Here is a 16,005-nt window from a genome sequence, read left to right as displayed (position 1 = left end):
GCCCACCCACTGGCGTTTTTTTTCCCCTGCGAAATTCGCAGCATTTTTTTTCTGCAGGGGTCTATGGGACTTGTAATGTTAAAATCGCGATCGCGCAAAATCGCAATTTACCGCGATTCGCGGTAAATTGCGATTTTGCGCGATCGCGATTTTAACATTACAAGTCCCATAGACCCCAGGAGAAAAAAAATGCTGCGAAATTCGCAGGGAAAAAAAAACGCCAGTGGGTGGGCGCCCTAAGGCTTCTTTCACATGAGCGCATATTGGCCGGCGTTTTCACAGCCGGCCGATATGCGCTGTGATCTGATGCATTGGAATCCAATGGATCAGATCACATGGGCGTATTTGTGAGATGTAAAAACGCCCATCCAAGCCAATATAGCGCCGGGCGTTTTTACGTCAGGGCCAAACCATAGCTCTGGAACTATGTTTTGGCCGAAATACATCCAGCCACTGCACGGGCTCCTATGAGAGCCCATGGCAGCGGCCGTAGGTGGGAGGGAGTTTAGCAGCGTGGCTGCTAAACTCCCTCCCTCTGTCCTCCCCCACCCGTGCAGGCTCACCTGTCTTCCTCCCATCTCGTTCTGTGCAATGAGAGGGGGCAGGGTGGGGTGGAGCTAAGTGCCCGCCCTATCCCCGCCCTTTGTCCATAGCCATCAATGGGAGGAGGCCTACCAGAACGGCGCTTAGGTCCGCCCCCATCTCGCCCCTGCCATTGCACCGAACGAGGAAGAGAGGTGAGCCTGTGATGGAGAGGGAGGGGAAGTGGGCGATGGCCTGGTGAGCTCGGTGCATTTGCGCGAGGCTCACCATGCCATATGGACGGGCGCACAAACGTTTGATTTGTGCGCCCGTTCACCAAATCTTTCACTAACAACGTAGCGTATATCGGACGGCTTTGAAAACGGGCGGCCGATATGCGCTTGTGTGAATGAAGCCTCATTTACACCAGCAGATAATCGTTCAAACAACAGTTTGAGTGCCAACTTTGAGCGATCATTTTGCATAAAAAATAATTGGTATTTAAGTAGCTAAATACCAATTATGTATGCAAATGAAGCCTTCACTGAATGCAATTAATATGCTCCTATCCTTTATTCACCACAGGGGAAACAATGCTATCAGCACTCTGCCATGGAGAACTACTGATAAAAGTGAGTGATTTTTATGTTGGACTGAATTTAACCATCAGCCAAAAGCAGACTATGGGTGCACATTTACACACTGATTATCGCTAAGACGATTGCTGATTAGCGATTTATTATTTATTTTTTTCCCCGAATGAATGACGGGCGAGAGCTGCCCGTGATTGGCTGAGCACCTTAGCCAATCACATTCAGCTCTTTCAGCAGGCGGGGATTTTAAATTACCGCCTGCTGATAGATCAGCACCACAGTGCAGGGGACAGCCGGACAAGACACGCCTGAGCCCAGGCAGCTGAAGGGAGGTGAGTATTTTTTTGCTTTTTAAACCACTTTTACTTGATTTTCAGGGAAAGGCTTATATTTAAACCCTTCCCTGAAATCAATTGCCGGCAGCAGAATCCTCTACCGCAGCTGACATGTGTGACAGCTGCAGTAGAGAATTAAAGAATTCCTCTGCTGCATCAGATTCAGATGTGGCAGGTATAGCAGCAGGGAATTCTTTTTACTAGTGGGGATGAAGGACACATCTGCCGCGTGCAGCAGATGTGTTATTCATCCCCGCGGGGGACACAGCAGCGGCCGACAAGTAAGTAATTTTTTTTTTTTACACTACTTTTAATTTGCTTTTCAGGGAAGGGCTTATGGGGACTAACATGGGCGGTTGCTGAACTTTCTGTAGCCACCTATTCACACCCTATAGGAAACCTTCCTATAAATTGTAGGCACATCATATAGCAAAAACATCCCACAATCCCCCACACATGGCATTTCAGGGTTAAAGAATAGAGATGAGCGAGCATGCTTGTTTAAGTATGCTGCTCGAGCGAATAACAGTCTTATCGAGTAATTGTGTAGTCGCCCGAGCAGCATGCGGGGGGGGGGGGGGGGGAGATCTCCCTCCCCCCCCCCCCCCCCCGCCACCCCCATGCTACTCAGGCGAATACACAGTTACTCGATAATAAGACTGCTACTTGCTCGAGCAGCAGTCTTAAACGAGCACACTCGCTCATCTCTATTAAACAACTTTCTCGTCACCACATTATCAGAAAAATAGTCCTTAGACATTGGCAAAGGGGGTGACTCCCCCTGTACCTGATTGGCTGCAGTGCTTCTCCGGCACCAGGTCCTTGAAGGGCACTGAAGACTGCAACAAAAGCCATACAGCATCTGCCAGCAGTGTAGCCGCGCATCTACTCCTGAAAATCGCTTCCCCGGCGACACTGGTCAGCAAGGAGGGCAAACTTTTGCATTGGCACATGTCAGTAGGGGAATGCCGGTAACGGAGGAGACATGTGGCCGCCTGGCGGCGTTACAAAGCTGTCTGCCTGCGCTCAGGATGGAGCAATGAGGTGGCAGCAGAGACGATGCGGTGAGGCAGCGGGCGGGCGGCAAGAAATGGGAGAAATGCCGGCTATTGCTCAGCTCAGATGCTGCAGTCAGTGCTGGCATTTCTGCTGGCCGTGGAGGGTTAGCTTCACGGTTAATTTTCTTAGCCTTACATAATTACATGTTAATGCTGCCATCTTACTGCCAGCATTTACAGGTAATACTGTACGTCTAACAACTGCTGCAACCGTCACTGTAAGCTGGCAGAAATATCTCCACTGCCTGGTAGGACCTTTGTACCTTCACTATCGGGAGCTAGGGGTCTGAGAGGGGAGTTCCTCCTTTCAAACCCCTATCTTCCGGTGGCGTCAAGGTACACTAATACCATGCAGTTCTTACTGTGCTATCATGCACAGAACCCTCGCAAGGCTCTTTTAGGTGGTTTTCCATGACCACTGCCATCTTGCAAGCGCTGCGGAATATGTTGGCGCTATACAAATAAAGTTGATTATTATTATTATTATCTTGCCTATAAAGTCCAATATAAACAAAGACAACACTAGTCTACCAACCTGTGTTCAACGTTGTCTTCTGTCTGGACCTTTTGTTTCTCCCATAGCAACCCAAAAAGTTCAACCTCCTGCCCTTTTATAATACTGACTGCAGCTATTGTAGCTCCACAGCAACTTCAGCCTCCTGGCTCTTTAAATGCTGTCTGCAACTTTTCTTTGCCTCACGGCAACCACACTTTCAGCCTCCTGGTTCTTTACATGCCTCTGATTTTAATTTACTTATGAAGGAATATGTTTGTAAGCCTTAGACATGTGTATTTTTTACTGTTCAAAGATTTTTTTATTGATTGGAAACAGTAATTATGACATGTCATAACTAGAGATGAGCGAGCACCAAAATGCTCGGGTGCTCGTTACTCGGGACGAAATTTTCGCAATGCTCGAGGGTTCGTTTCGAGTAACGAACCCCATTGAAGTCAATGGGCGACCCGAGCATTTTTGTATATCGCCGATGCTCGCTAAGGTTTTCGTTTGTGAAAATCTGGGCAATTCAACAAAGTGATGGGAACGACACAGCAACGGATAGGGCAGGCGAGGGGCTACATGGTGGGCTGCATCTCAAGTTCCCAGGTCCCACTATTAAGCCACAATAGCGGCAAGAGTGCCCCCCCACACTGTCAGCGTAAAGATCGTTCTCCTCTGCCATAGCTGTAACAGCTGTGGCAGAGAAGAACGATGTTTGCCCATTGAATTCAATGGAGCCAGCAATACAGCAGGTTCCACTGAAAGCAATGGGCTGCCGACGATCGCAGGATAAATTGTCGGGAAGGGGTTAAATATATAAGCCCTTCCCTGCAATTCATCCAGAAATGTTTTACAATAAAAATATATACCGGCGTATAAGGCGACGGGGCGTATAAGACGACCCCCCAACTGTCACCTTATACGCCGGCAATACAGTGGAGCAAAGAATAAAAATCATTACTCACTTCTTCTGACGTTCTGCGCCGCTCCTGCATGCTGTCGCTCCCTCCTGGTCCACGGCAGAGTATTGCTTTCTGGACGCAGGGCTTGAAATCCCCGCCTCCAGAAACACAGCCAATCACAGCCATTCAATGACATCATTGTCATTGGCTGTGATTGGCTGAAGGCACGTGTGTTTCTGGAGGCGGGGATTTAAAGCCCTTCGTAGAGAAATCAATGCTCTGCCGGGAACCAGGAGGGAGCGACAGCCTGCAGGAGCACCGCAGAACACCAGGAGGGAGCGACAGCCTGCAGGAGCACCGCAGAACACCAGGAGGGAGCGACAGCCTGCAGCAGCACCGCAGAACGTCAGAAGAAGTAAGTAATGATTTTTATTCTTTGCTCCACTGTATTGCCGGCGTATAAGGTGACAGTTGGGGGGTCGTCTTATACGCCCCGTCACCTTATACACCGGTATATATTTTTATTGTAACACATTTCTGGATGAATTGCAGGGAAGGGCTTATATATTTAACCCCTTCCCGACAATTCATCCCCGCGCTCGCCGGCAGCCCATTGCTTTCAGTGGAACCTGCTGTATTGCTGGTTCCATTGAATTCAATGGGCAAACATCGTTCTTCTCTGCCACAGCTGTTACAGCTGTGGCAGAGAAGAAGGATTTGCCTTCTATATGTTCTCAATGGGGTCGGCGCTGCTGCCGCCGGCCCCATTGAGCGCATATAGAGAAGATTTATGGCCTTAAAGGAGATGTCCCGCGCCGAAACGGGTTTTTTTTTTTTTAAACCCCCCCCCCGTTCGGCGCGAGACAACCCCGATGCAGGGGTTAAAAAACCCACCCGCACAGCGCTTACCTGAATCCCGGCGGTCCGGCGTCTTCATACTCACCTGCTGAAGATGGCCGCCGGGATCCTCTGTCTTCGTGGACCGCAGCTCTTCTGTGCGGTCCACTGCCGATTCCAGCCTCCTGATTGGCTGGAATCGGCACGTGACGGGGCGGAGCTACACGGAGCCGCTCTCTGGCACGAGCGGCTCCATAGAAGACTACAGAAGACCCGGACTGCGCAAGCGCGGCTAATTTGGCCATCGGAGGCCGAAAATTAGTCGGCACCATGGAGACCAGGACGCTAGCAACGGAGCAGGTAAGTATAAAACTTTTTATAACTTCTGTATGGCTCATAATTAATGCACAATGTATATTACAAAGTGCATTATTATGGCCATGCAGAAGTGTATAGACCCACTTGCTGCCTCGGGACATCTCCTTTAAGAAGGACCGTTGGGGTTCTTGAAACCTAAAATCGCTCCTAACACTCTCCCTACAGCAGCTCCAACGCGATAGCACTTTCCCTGAACTAATGTCAGAATGCATCTGCGGCGAGCCGCGGGAGGGGCAGATTTCAATACTCGGGTGACATCTGATCTCCCCAGCCACTCACTGCAGGGGGGTGGTATAGGGCTTAAAAGTTGCAGGGGGAAGTTGTAATGCCTTCCCTGTCTTTCTATTGGCCAGAAAAGCGCGCAAATTTCTCAGGGAAGAAAGTGAAAGTAACTCGAACATCACGTGGTACTCGTTACGAGTAACGAGCATCTCGAACACCCTAATACTCGAACGAGTATCAAGCTCAGACGAGTATGCTCGCTCATCTCTAGTCATAACAGAATAGAAAGTAACATATGGCATCACTATCTGGTTTATAATGAAATTGCTTCTTTAAGGTCATAAATATTGACAGTACAATGATGCAGTCTAGGATTGTAAACTCACATTTTACTCTAAGGGCTCAGTCACAAGGGCGCATCTGGACGCCGATGCGCCCGTGTTACTGCATAAAGAAAACGGCCGCACTGCAGGTGTGGATGACTCTCTGCACCGCCGGAAGAGAGAACACATGACCGGCAATTGTAACTCAGAGTCTGTACTGACTGCACTTTCTGTTTTCCTAAAAACAGTCTTTCTTTTCTTTATTTTCTTCCTTGTACTTTTAGTATTATCTGTCCTCTCTCTCTCTAGAGTTAGGTTGGGACATTGACACAAAAATATCGATAGTTGATAGTATCGACTATCGCTGAACAAACCATCGATTATTGTAAAATATCGGTGGAAAACTATCGATATTTCAATATATCGACTTTTTAAAATTCTGTATAAAAATATAACAGGTCTAGGTTTAATAAAACAACACAATCAACAAAAAAATATATAGTTTTATTTTAAAACTTTAAACTGTTGAATTTATTATTAACTTCTAACTATTAATAACATCATGAAAATATATTAAAGTTACAAATGAAAATAAAAAATTACAAATGAAACATATAATTAAAATTAGGTATATGAAAAGAAGTTTTTTTATCATTGGCCCAAATAATCGTTATCTAATGAGCCAAGAAATATTAATTTGCTTGCATGCTCTCCCTTCAAAATGCTCCTTCGAGCAGACAAAATTTCACCAGTTTTTGAAAACATTCTTTCTGCAGGAACTGAAGTAGCAACTACAGAAAGATATTTTCTACCAAGCTGGTACAAATTTAGAGTAGGGTTGACATATTTCCCTCCATATTTTAAAATGATTGTCTCCTAAACAATCAGGGGGTTGGCATTATTAAGTACAAAGAAAGTTCTGGTGTTTATTTGAACAAACGCATGTGGAAAAGGGGCCTAAGACCCCACATTTTCTGAGAGTTGTTTTGCTTGGTGCAAACCTTATTGGTGACAAAGAGTCACCTCACACTTTCCAAAAGTTTCTAGAACTTGTTTATAAGTTCATTAGTGCCTAGAGCAAAACTACATCCTGTACAAAGGAAAGGGCAGAATTTAACCCCTTCCCGCTCCAGGACGTACTTTTACATCCTGGAGTGTCAAGTTTTGTGCACAGAGAGGTTGCGGGGTGATCTCTCTGCATATAGCGCAGGCGTCAGCTGTTCACTACAGCTGACATTCGCGGGCAAGAGATGCAATCTCGCTGGTATTGACCCTTTAAATGCCACTGTCAATTCTGACAGCGGCATTTAAATCCCCCCAACAATGTTCGGGGGTCCTGTATGGCCCCCCAGCAGTGAGATTGGGGGAGCCGTGCAGGTGTCATGGCAGCCGGGGGCCTTCTAAAAGGCCCCAGGGCTGCCTTGGGAGACTGCCTATTAAGCCATCCCCGACTTTAATCTACTTATGGAGGAATATGTTTGTAAGCCTTAGACATATGTGTATTTTTTACTGTTCAAAGATTTGCCGATCATGTATTCTTTCTTCCGGCGGTGTGGACAGTCTTCTTCATGCAGTAACACGGGCGCAACGGTGCCCGGATGCACCCGTGTAACTGAGCCCTTAAAGTAACCAATCCAGAGTTATGTAAAGGAAGGAAAAGTTACGGGAGAGGAGTTGGTAAGGAGGAGGGGGAGATTGAGGTAAGGGGATAACTAGGGAAAGGGGGTAGTGTGTGTGTGTGTGTGTGTGGGGGGGGGGGGGGGTATAGGATCCAGTTTGATCTGCTCAAGACTTAATTTATTAAAAGTATTAGTATGAAACATAGAATAGTGTATCTAATGAAATATACCTAAAAGGTAATTATAGCATTGCATGTGACTTAAGCTCAAGCATCCAAATCAGTCCAAATCTAAGTATTAAAATTGTTTAATTGAAAATGATCCAGCCGGGGCCCTCAATTCTTCCTATATTGGTTCATTTTATTGTTTCTATATGCTAGGATTTTTTCATATATATAGTGTTCTGAGATCAGATGTGTTAAGTCTGGAAGTGTAGGTGAATGAGTCGTCCACCAATTTCTTGATATTAGTAATTTAATGGAGAGAAGTCCATGAGTGACCAATTTTCTAAAGCTGAAGGGGATGTCTTTCATTCCCAACAACATTATCCCTAATTCAGGTGAGGGGGTAATTCTCAACCCTATTAAGTTCTCAAGGAGGAGAGAGAACACTTGCCAAATTGGCTGTATGAGGGGGCAGCTCCCAAAAATATGCAAATGTGTGCCTCCATCTCCACACTCTCTCCAGCATTTATTAGAGTAATTTGGGAGAAAGTCAGATAACCGGACTGGAGACCTGTTCCCCCTTGTCATAACTTTTCTGTGAACTTCCATCAGGTTAGCGCACGAGGAGGTTTTGATTGCCCAAGAGTGCACCATATTGCATTGGTCAGATGAGAACAAACACCCCAATTCTTTTTCCCAGTTCAGGAGGTGAGCCTTTTTGTGTGAGTTGCGATCAAAATCGCTATCCCCACAAAAGATCTCATATAAGGACTTAAGTTTTAATTTGTATGGGGGCAGATCAAAAAATAATCTGTATAGATATGTTGGTAATGTAAGTACCAGGATCGGGAAAGAGGCCCAAATGCTAGATATTTGCAAATATAAGAAGAGGTCTGTATCTGAAAGGTCAAATTCTAAACTTAAATGCTTGAAGGATTTCAATTTGTTTCCCTCTGCTAAGTCCGAAAGTGTTTTGATACCTTTAGCTTTTCAATTATATATGTAAAGATCGTTAGACCAAAACCCTAGTATCTCTATAGGAAGGGAAACAGACCTTCTAGGGCAATGGTTTCTGGTGATTTGCAAAAGGAGTCTCCAGGTATTGATTGCTATTTCTATTGTAGGGTTCTTTGGTATTGCTACTTGGAATCTAAGCTGGACGCTAACAATAGGTTGCGTAGTGTTTTTTTCCCTACTGCGCATTGCTCAATATTTGGCCAACTGATCCCCATCTGGGGAACGCACCATGCTCTTATTTGTTTGATGATATTCACTTTATAGTAGGCATCTATATTAGGGACCCCCGTACCTCCATATCTCCTTGGGCTATACATTATGATAAGGCTACTCTTGGCTTCTTATTGCACCAGATAAAGGACCTAATTTGCTTTTGTAACTTCTTAAGTCACTTGGAGGGGCATTTGATTGGAATGGTTCAGAGCCTATATAAGATTTTTGGAAGGACCATCATCTTTTAAATGACAATTCTCCCTAGCCAGGAAAATTTCACTTTGTTGTAATCCACAAGACACCTCTCTATCTCGTCTACTAAGGAGTTAATATTAAGGAACATTGTGTGTTCTGAGGAAAATATAATTGTGATTCCCAAGTATTGGATTCCCGTTGACTCCCACATGTACTGAAATAATTTCTTAATCTGAGACTGGAGCGAGGCCGAGATGTTGGCCGCCAAGATTTTAGACTTAGTAGGGTTGATTTTCTAATAAGAAATTTTGCCAAAATTAATTAGGAGGTAAGATGCCACTCTGAGAGATTCCAGGGGAGAAGTCAACATTAAAATTACATCGTCCACGAATAGGCCAACTTTATGTTGCCTAGAGGAGAGAAATACTCCTCTAATGACGGTCTCCATACGAATTGCCTTGGCCAAAGGTTCCATGGTTAGAATGAACAAGGTGGGGGGCAGTGGGCACCCCTGTCTCGTCCCATTTGTGATTTCGAAAGGGCTGGAGAAAGCTCCATTTATTTAAGATTTTTGCAGAAGGGTCTCCATACAGCACCTGAATTGCCCCCAGAATTACTCCATCAAACCCCATCTTTCTCAAGAACGAGAAGGCATATCCCCAATGAATCCTGACGAATGCCTTCTCCGTGTCCAATGTTAGGAGCAGGCAAGGCGTTCGAGAGGTCTCCATCTCCCCCAGCACTCCCATCAGTCTTCTAGTGGCGTCTGATGTTTGCCTCCCTTTAACAAAACCTGCTTGATCACGGTGTATAAGGTCAAGAGTTATCTCTAGTAGGTGGGTGGCCAGAATTTTTGCATATAATTTAGTATCATTGAGCAAAGATATTGGTCTAAAGTTGGCAGGGGAAGATGTGCTCTTACCGGGTTTGGGTATTGTTACTATTTTTGCTTGTAGCATTTCCGGAGGTAGGTAACCCTTTGACATAGATTGGTTAAATATGTCTGTCAGCTGGGAAGCTAATTAAGATTTAAAGAGTTTATAATATTCATTGGTAAAACCATCTGGTCCCGGGGCTTTATCTTTTTTAGAGTTGCTAATAACTTTCAAAGTTTCTTGTAGGGAAATCTGGGCGTTTAGTTTGTCTAGCTAGGTACTTTTTAATTTTGGAAGCTGGACTGAGTTAATCTCCTCTTTAGTCGGTTGTGATAGGAAGGGTTCTTTGTTGAGATTATATAGTGAGGCATAGAATTTTCTAAAAATTTCAGCAATTTCTAGAGGGTTGGAGGTTTTACTATCAGAGGTTGGGTCCACTATAAAAGGTATCTTCGCTTTAGTCCTTTTTTGTTTAACCCTATTGGCCATCATCTGATTGAATTTGTTGTTGCTTATGTAGAAGGAAGACTTTAGACTTTTCAAGTTTTTTTTGTGTTTGTCTATAAGAATATTTCATATTTTAAGTCTCATCTCTACTAATGTGTTATGCAAAGTGGGGGATGGGTTATTTTGTAGATTTTTTTTTCCTATGTCCCTTAATTGTGTTAGTGTTCTTGCGAAGTTTGTCTTTTATAAATGGAGCCCTGCTGGATCATTACCCCTCTAATTACAGATTTCTGTGCATTCCATAGGGTAAATCAACACATTTCTGGGGAGTCATTAAACTTAAAATATTAATTTAATATTTGATTGATTTTCTTTTGAAATTTGGGCTCCTTCATTAGGAATGTGTTATTTCTCCAACTTCCAAATGATGGAGTCTGAGCACCCAGTTTCAATTTGAGTGTAATTAGGGCATGGTTTGACCATGATGTTCCGATTTTTGCTTCTTGCACCCTCTTGAGGATTGGAACGTCTACCAGAAACATGTCGATTCTTGAGAACATTTTGTGGCGAAATGAATAGAAAGTGTATTCTCTAGAATTAAGATTTAGACATCTGAAGAAATCAAACAGGTCAGCTCTGTGGATCCTGGAGGACAGGGTTGGAACCCTCCCTCTGTCCTGGAAGCTGGTGTCTAGGGAGTCAATTGCGTTAAAGTCCCCACACATAAGCAAGTTACCCTGCTGAACCTTCTTGACTTTCCTCATCACCGCACCCAAGTATTTAAGTTGTTTCGTATTAGGAGCATACAGGTTAACTAGGGCTATGAGGAAACCAACAATTTTACAAATCGGCACTAAAAATCTTCCCTCAGCATCTGCAATTTCTTCAATTAATTGAAAGTTCACTGACTCGCTAATGGCCACCAATGCCCCCGCCCTCTTTTTGGAGGCACATGCTAATAGGATCTTGGGATACCATTGTTCGATATGATGAGAACCTTGTTTCAGGCAAAATGAGTTTCTTGTACGCAAACAGTGTCCGCTTTGGAGGTGGAAGCTTCTCTCCACAAGGCTGATCTCTTGAAGGGTGTATTAAGGCCTCTGGCTTTATAAGATAGCAAATTCAGCTCCATTTGAATTTTAAGGACGGAGCTCTTGGGATCCGGCTTACATTCCTGAAAATACGTTTGGGTTGGACCTGAACGCCCGAGCTGTAGATCCAAATGTGGAAGAGAAGATCACAGGAGTAGATCCTAATTTGGAGGGTAAGGGTTGAAACAGAAAAATTGGTGGGAAAACTGTTAAGTCTCAATTTTTGAGTAGTCAGCTTATGGCAGTGTAACAAAAATGGGCCTTTGTAGAGCTTGGGATCAACCATGTCACAAGTGTATAAGGCCATGTATCGGGGTACTAAAGTTCAGCCGATGTTGGATGGCACCCTTTTTTCTTGGGTTGAGGATGTCAAAAAAATAAAAAGATAGGAGTTGTAGTGCAGTTTTGGCTAACGATGAGGAGACGGTTGTCTACCAGCCTTTTGAGACTAATCTTTGGTGACATAAGGAGTAGTTTCCTGTGGAGCAGGTAGTTTTCATTTTTTCAGTATAGAGAGGCCTTCGTCATATGTAGTAACGACATTGGTGTGACCATCTTTGTTAATGAGGAGCTTGGTGGGGAAGCCCCATCTCTAGAGAATTTTATGTTCTCTAATAGAGATTCGCGAGCACCAAAATGCTCGGGTGCTCGTTGCTCGAGTCGAACTTTCTGCGATGCTCGAGAGTTCGTTTCGAGTAACGAACCCCATTGAAGTCAATGGGCGACTTGAGCATTTTTGTATATGACCAGTGCTCCACTTAGGTTTTCATTTGTGAAAATCTGGAAAACCCAAGAAAGTGATGGAAACGACACAGAACTGGATAGGGCAGGTGAGGGGCAACATGCTGGGCTGCATCTCAGGCTCCCAGGTCCCACTGTTAAGCCACAATAGCGGCAAGAGTGAGCCTCCCCCCCCTTACAATTTTTACTTCAGACAAACCCTTATTAGTAAGGCACACCTTAGCTAAGCACCACACTACCTCCAACCAAGCACAAGCACTGCCTGCGGGACACACCGATGCCTCTTTTCCTGGGTTACATGCTGCCCAACACCCCCTTCCCCCACGCGCACGTCCCTGCGTCCGCAGCACACACAAAAGTGTCCCTGCGCAGCCTTCAGCTGCCCTCATGCCACATGCTGGCTGCATAGCCACACCACCCTCATGTCTATTTATAAGCCATCATAAACCGCTCCTGCAGTCATACTGTTTCTGCCGTCACACGGCTAAATGTCTGACCATTGTCTATGTGTATATCACCCCTCACTCTCCACCTCGCCATACAGTGCACATCTCCAGCCCCTTTACCTTCTGTATCACCCCATTACTTGTAGTATGTAAGCTCGTTGGAGCAGGACCCGCACCCCTATTGTTTCCATCAATTGATTACTATGTAACTGTGGTTCTGTAATGTTTGTACTTTTGTCTTTCTGTATCCCCTGTCTATGTAAGCGCTGCAGAATATGTTGGCGCTATACAAATAAAGTTTATTATTTATTATTATTATTATTATTATTATTATTATAAGTGCATCTGCCATGAGGAGGAACCGGAGGCACACAATGCAGAGGGTTGGCAGGGCCAGGTAGCGACCCTCTTTAAAAGGGGCGGGGCAATAGCCCACAATGCTGTAGAGAATCGATGAGAAATTGACGTTCGGTCTTCATTCCAATCCTGTGCCACCTCCGTCAGGAGCTGCAAACGTGGGCATGAGTTACATAGCTATGGGGAATCCATGTGCCCACACAGTATTCATTCTGTCTAGGTGTCGCATAGCTCAATCGACACCACAAGGGGAAAGCCATCTGCACTCTGCCCCCTACCCAAGTCAGTCAGTGTCTTTGTGCCAGACAGGTGAAACACCGCGATGGGAACTAAGTGTGCACCAACAGCATAGGTGGGTCCTAGGCAACCCAAGACATGAACAATAAATAAATCAGAGCGGTCAAATATGGCAGACTTGCACCGCGCCGACGACATAGGCCTTGGCCCACAGCTTCATCAATCGTAGGCATGAAGCGGACTTCGATGCTAGTTCATCTGTGATGGGCTCATTAAATCAGTTAGCTTTCCTTTCACCGCTCCAATGGCTGGATTAGCAGAAAAAAGCTCCACAGCCCCAACCTAACGTACTTGCACTTCCCCCGGGAGATAGGCCTCAGCCCACACCCTCAGCAAACGCAGGCATGAAGCGGACTTCGATGCTAGTTCATCTGCGATGGGCTTAGTAAATCAGTTACCTTTCCTTTCACCGCTCCAATGACTGGATTAGCAGGAAAAAGCTCCACAGCCCCAACCTGACGTACTTGCACTTCCCCCGGGACATAGACCTCAGCCCACACCCTCAGCAAACGCGGGCATGAAGCAGACTTCAATGCTAGTTCATCTGCGATGGGCTCAGTAAATCAGTTACATTTTCTTTCACCACTCCAATGACTGGATTAGCCAGGAAAAAGTTGCACAGCCCCAACCTGGCGCAGTTGCAGTTCCCCCGGGACATAGGCCTTGGCTAACAGCTTCAGCAATCGTAGGCGGGAAGCGGACTTTCACTGCACCCAGGACATAGGCCTCATTGCTGCACAAACCGTCAGCAATCGCGGGCCTAGAGCAGACTCCAATGCTAGCATAGCTGTGAACTTCTCATTACCACTGTATTGCTCCTCTTGTTTGTCCCAATGCAGTGCCCCGGATAGCTGCGGTAACGTGAGATAAAATACAGGTTGGCTTCGGCCCACACTCCATGCCCTAGTCAGTCTGTGATTTTTTTTTTTCATAGTGCCAGGCAGATACAACTCCGCTATGGCAAGTCTGTGTGGACCCACAGCATGGGTGGGTCCCAGGATGCCACCGACAGTACATAAATTAATCTCATAGCAGTGCCCCAGATAGCTGAAGTAACGTGAGATAAAATACAGATTGGCTTCGGCCCACACTGCATGCCCTAGTCAGTCTGGGCTTTTTTCATAGTCACAGGCAGGTACAACTCCGCTATGGGAAGTCTGTGTGCACCCACAGCATGGGTGGCTCCCTGGAACCCACCGACGGTACATAAATAAATCCCATAGCAGTGTCCCGGATAGCTGAGGTAGCGTGAGATAAAATACAGGTTGGCTTCGGCCCACACTCCATGCCCTAGTCAGTCTGGGGTTTTTTTTTAGGGCCAGATACGTAGAACACCGCGATGGGAAAACTTAGTGCACCCATACTATGCACAGACCTCGCTGGTCCCAGCTTTGTCTGCTGTGTTCTCCATTTCCCGCTCCTCTTCTGTACAGTGCGCCGAGAAGAGCTCTGTCAGGCGCTTGGGACCCGGCTTCTTCTGTCTTCTCTGTGACATTGCTAGAAGCAGGGACTCTCCCGCCAGCACTTACAGGTATTTATTGTCCTCTGCAGTTGCTTTTAGTCACTCAGGGTGGATTAGTTTAGGGGGGCTCACAAGAAGATGTCCGCCATCGGTTCCATCCAGGCCATGCCCCCCAACATATGTGTATTTTTTGAGCATCACCAGATATTTATTTGCATGTATACATATATGTTCTCCGTTATTTCCCACCAGTGGGTAATATTTTAATTGTTTTATCCTGTAGGTATGTTTCGCCTTTTTGTTATATGCCTGTCTATATAAACACAATAAAAAATGTAATTTTTTAGTAAGTCCTGTACGCCATTCCTTTTTTGTCCTTAATTTAACTGTTGACTCTGAGGTGATGTAATGAATGTAAATGTCACTTAAGAAATGTTTAATTTATCATTGGTCAACTATACTTTGTTTATGAAAGCACAATCTAAGGCTTCTTTCACACGAGCGCATTTCGGCTGGCCGTTTTCACGGCCGGCCGATATATGCTACATTAGGGGCAATAAAACTGGTGAATGGGTGCACAAATCAAACCTCACCAGGCCATCGCCCATTTCCCCTCCCTCCCCATTGCAGGCTTACGTATCTTCCTCCCGACTCCATCTGTGCAATGACGGGGATGGAGCTAAGCACCGGTCAACCCTGCCTCCTCCAATTGATGGCTATGAACAAGGGGCGAGGACAAGGCGGGCACTTGGCTCCGCCCATGTCCTGCCCTTGTCTATCAAAGGTAGGAGGTGGGGCGGATCGGCATTTAACTCCGCCCCCTCCCATTGCAGAGACCGAGCGGGGAGGAGAGGTAAGCCTGCACAGGGAAGGGGAGGAGAACAGAGGCAGTTTGTTTAGCAGCCACTGTGCTAAACTCCCTCCCACCTACAGCTACTGCCATGGGCTCCCTGACGTACTCCGGCCCAAGCATACTTCCCGAACTATGTTTTGGGCTCGACGTAAAAATGCCCGGCGCTATATTGGCCGGCCGGGCGTTTTTATGTCTCACAAATACACCCATGTGATCTGATGGATTGGAATCCAATGCATCAGATCACAGCGCATATCGGCCGGCGATTTCATGGCCGGCCGATATGCGCTCATGTGAAAGAAGCCTCAGTTAAAGTACTGATTCAGGTAACGAGGGGATAGGCAACCTGTGAAAGGTTGATGAACCCCTTGCATGGGTTAGTATAAAAGAAAGGGAGGAGCCTAGTAAGAGGAGAAACAGTCAGAATGAGAAAAGAAGTTCAGAAAGATGGAGATGGAGTGCTAGTAAGAGAAGGAGATAAAGTGTGAGTACCCCAAAGTTCTAAAGTATTTACCTAAGGGCTAATGCCCACAGACGGATTTATGCCGTGTTTCACCAC

At 45.8% G+C, this 16,005-nt stretch overlaps 1 protein-coding gene across 3 annotated transcripts in view; it reads left to right on the top strand.

Moving 5' to 3' along the window:
- Positions 1-16,005, top strand: part of LOC136572954 (alcohol dehydrogenase 1-like) — a 74,295-nt gene that overhangs the window by 10,478 nt on the left and 47,812 nt on the right. For 2 of the 3 annotated variants that reach the window (XM_066574001.1, XM_066574000.1), the window contains exon 2: positions 1,108-1,154. The exons of the other annotated variant lie outside the window; for it this stretch is intronic. In XM_066574001.1, the coding sequence (XP_066430098.1) occupies positions 1,116-1,154 (39 nt within the window). In that variant the 5' untranslated portion in view covers positions 1,108-1,115. The remainder of the gene's footprint in view (positions 1-1,107; positions 1,155-16,005) is intronic. 3 annotated transcript variants of the gene reach the window in all.

The sequence above is a fragment of the Eleutherodactylus coqui genome, chromosome 7, assembly GCF_035609145.1.
Source record: "Eleutherodactylus coqui strain aEleCoq1 chromosome 7, aEleCoq1.hap1, whole genome shotgun sequence".
NCBI classification, from domain to species: domain Eukaryota; kingdom Metazoa; phylum Chordata; class Amphibia; order Anura; family Eleutherodactylidae; genus Eleutherodactylus; species Eleutherodactylus coqui.
This window is presented reverse-complemented; position numbering and strand designations above follow the sequence as displayed.